We start from the raw sequence: 3,015 nt of genomic DNA on the forward strand, positions 1-3,015 counted from the left end.
TAAGTTAGATTTATTTATTTAGTGTCCTTGTTTTTCATACGCATTTTACTAAAAATTTTAAGTACATCTTATATCCCTGTAGTACTTGCTTTTATGAAGTAAAAGGTGGGGTCGCAAGGAGTGCTGGTTCCTATCTCCAGCTGTCTACAGGCGAGAGGCGTGGTACACACTGCACAGGTTGCCAGTCTATCACAGGGCAACACAGAGACAAACAACTTCAACTTCAGGGTGTTTACTTTTGAGGATAGTTAAAATCCATCCAACTCCAGGAAAAGTTATTGGAAGACTTCCAAGGTGTAGCCCAACGTTGTTGGCTTGATTGGGTGAAAGGAAGGGTATACCAAAGGAAGGGTATACCAAGTTCAGGGCATATATCAGTCCCATGAGCAACGAGCAGGCTTTTGCAGTACTGTTGCACCCTGCTAAAATGACTGTCATTGGAACTACCTCTTGCTCTGTGTATGATCCTGAATACATCTTTACTCAGAGCAAAATCAGTCCTGCTGCGAGCTACAGTGCGCATGCACCAAGCATGTCTTTCAAAACACTACCAGTAAAGTTTATGTAGTATTTTTAGGTTTATGTACATACTGCTATTTTAAACATTACATACTGCTATTTTAAACATTATTAAACATTTAAATAGTATAAGGAAATCTGAGTAAAACGTACTCTTTCCCCGAAATTCATTTAAACATTTAAATAGTATAAAGAAATCTGAGTAATACTTAAACTACTATTTTTTCAGTGTGCTCTGTTTGACAAATAAGGTGACTGTAAGGCGTTTGTTGACTTTACCACTGAAGAAAAAAACAAAACAGTTACCCTTTTCAGAGAGATTCCCTTGTGCACTAATAGTTCATTGAAAAAGATCCTCACAATGCTTTAAGCCCTCCTTTTTAATTAACCTCAAGTCCTATAAACCACGTGTTCTAATTAATCTTTAGTATATTAACATTAATTGAAGCTTCATATTTTCTTTCCTTTATAGAACAGTCCCCTACCAAACCATGTCGTACAGATTTCTCCCACTGGGACAAGCTTTTCATCGCTCTGGAGGATTTCCACATGAGACAGAACATGCTGTTGGACTCAATGGAGCAGTGCTGTGGAGGAATGGTCTCTCTGAGGAGCCAGATGGACAAGCTCCTCAGGGGGGCTTCACAGCAGACTGCACCCAGGCAGGTGTCAGCATGCAGGGCACAGACAGACCTGGAGACTCTCAGGCTTCAGCACAGCTTGGCAGAGCTCCACCAAGGAAGAGCAGAGATGGAGAGGAGGATAAATGCCACATTGCAGATGATCCTGAACAGCCAACATGAGGACAGCGCTCGACTGAATCGTCTTGAGGAGGCAGTGTCAGAAAACAGCAGAAACAGACACCAACCAACCCAGAGACCTGGAAGTTTAGGCTGGACCTCCCTAACGGAGCAGGAGGAACAAGAAGCATCTTCACAGCTGAACCTGGATATGATAAAAAGCTCTCTAGTTTCCATAGCGAGAGATGTGCAGAGGCTTTACCTGCAGCTGAGCACAGTGATCGAGCAAACAGGAACACTGAGAAAGGGCCGAGGAGACACATAAACTGTCTGCAAAATTATATACAGACAGAAAAAAGAACTGGAACTCTTTTATATGTTTTAGGGGTTTGTTTTATGTTACAAGAGCTTGTATTTTCCTCCAGAGAACAACCCTAAGGCACCAATAAGAACCATGTGGGTTTGCTATAATGAATGAAAATCAGTTAAAAAACTGTATCGCCCTAGTGGAAAATCTTTCCTCCCTTGTCCTGCACAGTTTACATCTAATTTCCAACAACCTAGTTATTTACTCACATTTTCATTTGTCTGGATCTTTGCATCTGCTTTATCCTGCTTCTCTATTTCTTCAGAGGCTTGTGTAGCTGTAAGGACTGCTTATACACATAACCGCAAGGAGGAGAGCCAGAGGTTTGGTCTGTGTGTAATTTAAAACGTGTTTCTCCTGCTCATTAGTTGCTTTAGTGCGAAGAGGCCACCACTTGCAGTTCTCAGTGTTTATGATTCATGTAGCCGTGCCAGAAGTGGGTTACTCTGAAGCCCATCCCTCCTGCAGCCTCACAAAAGTAAACACACATGTCTGCAGGCTTGTCTATTTGAACTAAAATCAGGTTGGTATTGATGTCATATTTTATAAAATCTAAGTCTTCACATCAGCATTTAGATTTTTCATTATTTTATTTAAGCAAGAGCCACAATCTTGATGTTAGTTTTTTTGTACTTCTCGTCACTTTCTTCTACCAATTCCCATCTGATCAATCCTGTGTTTCATGATGCATCATGGCTTGATTCTTTTGCTATTTTGTTTTTTTTGTTTAATATAAGATTCTTTCTCTTAATAAATCCTTAAAAATGTACCTGTTTGTGTGGAGACTGAGCGTTCATTTTTATTTATTGTTAAAGGGACAGTGTTTAAGATTTACCCACATTTAGTGGTGCAATAAATGAATAACAAATGGAACACTAGTGCCTCCCACTAATTTCTATGTATTCACTGGATTGCTGATAGCCTGTTGGTAGTATTGAATCCACCGGCTGCCATATCGGTACTCCCTAGTTAGACCGGTCGCAATGTAAGCAATATGTGCGCCACAGCATTAAACAACTATTACTTTCAGTGGGGGTTTAGTCTTTTAAAATAAAGCTAAATCATCTCCTGGACAAACACTTGCTGTTTCATAGCATAAGTAGATTACTGTAATTTATGTTAAACAAGTAGGTGTCATGATGGGTCTCTGAGTTAAGCCCAAAATGCAGAACACACACGGAAACGGGGTAAAAGTTCAACAGAGTTTATTGTGGTTCACAAGCACAGGAAAAATAACCTAATCTGTAACAGGTTCAAGGCTGGTTCACTAAAGTCTTGACGGGGACCGGAGACTGTTGGTTAGCAGAGTTTATGAGAAGCTAAGCATCTAGCTTCAGGCTTAGCATGGCAGACCTTGATCTGAGCTTCCAGCTCACTGCAGAGAACAAC

At 40.5% G+C, this 3,015-nt stretch overlaps 1 protein-coding gene across 1 annotated transcript in view; it reads left to right on the plus strand.

The window, feature by feature from the left end:
- The window catches only part of LOC107085110, a 5,385-nt gene extending 3,054 nt beyond the window's left edge, over positions 1–2,331 (plus strand). The window contains exon 3 of the mRNA XM_015375267.1: positions 992–2,331. Within this exon, the coding sequence (XP_015230753.1) occupies positions 992–1,584 (593 nt within the window). The 3' untranslated portion in view covers positions 1,585–2,331. The remainder of the gene's footprint in view (positions 1–991) is intronic.
- The last annotated feature ends 684 nt before the right edge of the window (positions 2,332–3,015 follow it).

The sequence above is a fragment of the Cyprinodon variegatus genome, unplaced genomic scaffold (genome assembly GCF_000732505.1).
Source record: "Cyprinodon variegatus isolate N-32 unplaced genomic scaffold, C_variegatus-1.0 Scaffold116, whole genome shotgun sequence".
Taxonomy (NCBI): domain Eukaryota; kingdom Metazoa; phylum Chordata; class Actinopteri; order Cyprinodontiformes; family Cyprinodontidae; genus Cyprinodon; species Cyprinodon variegatus.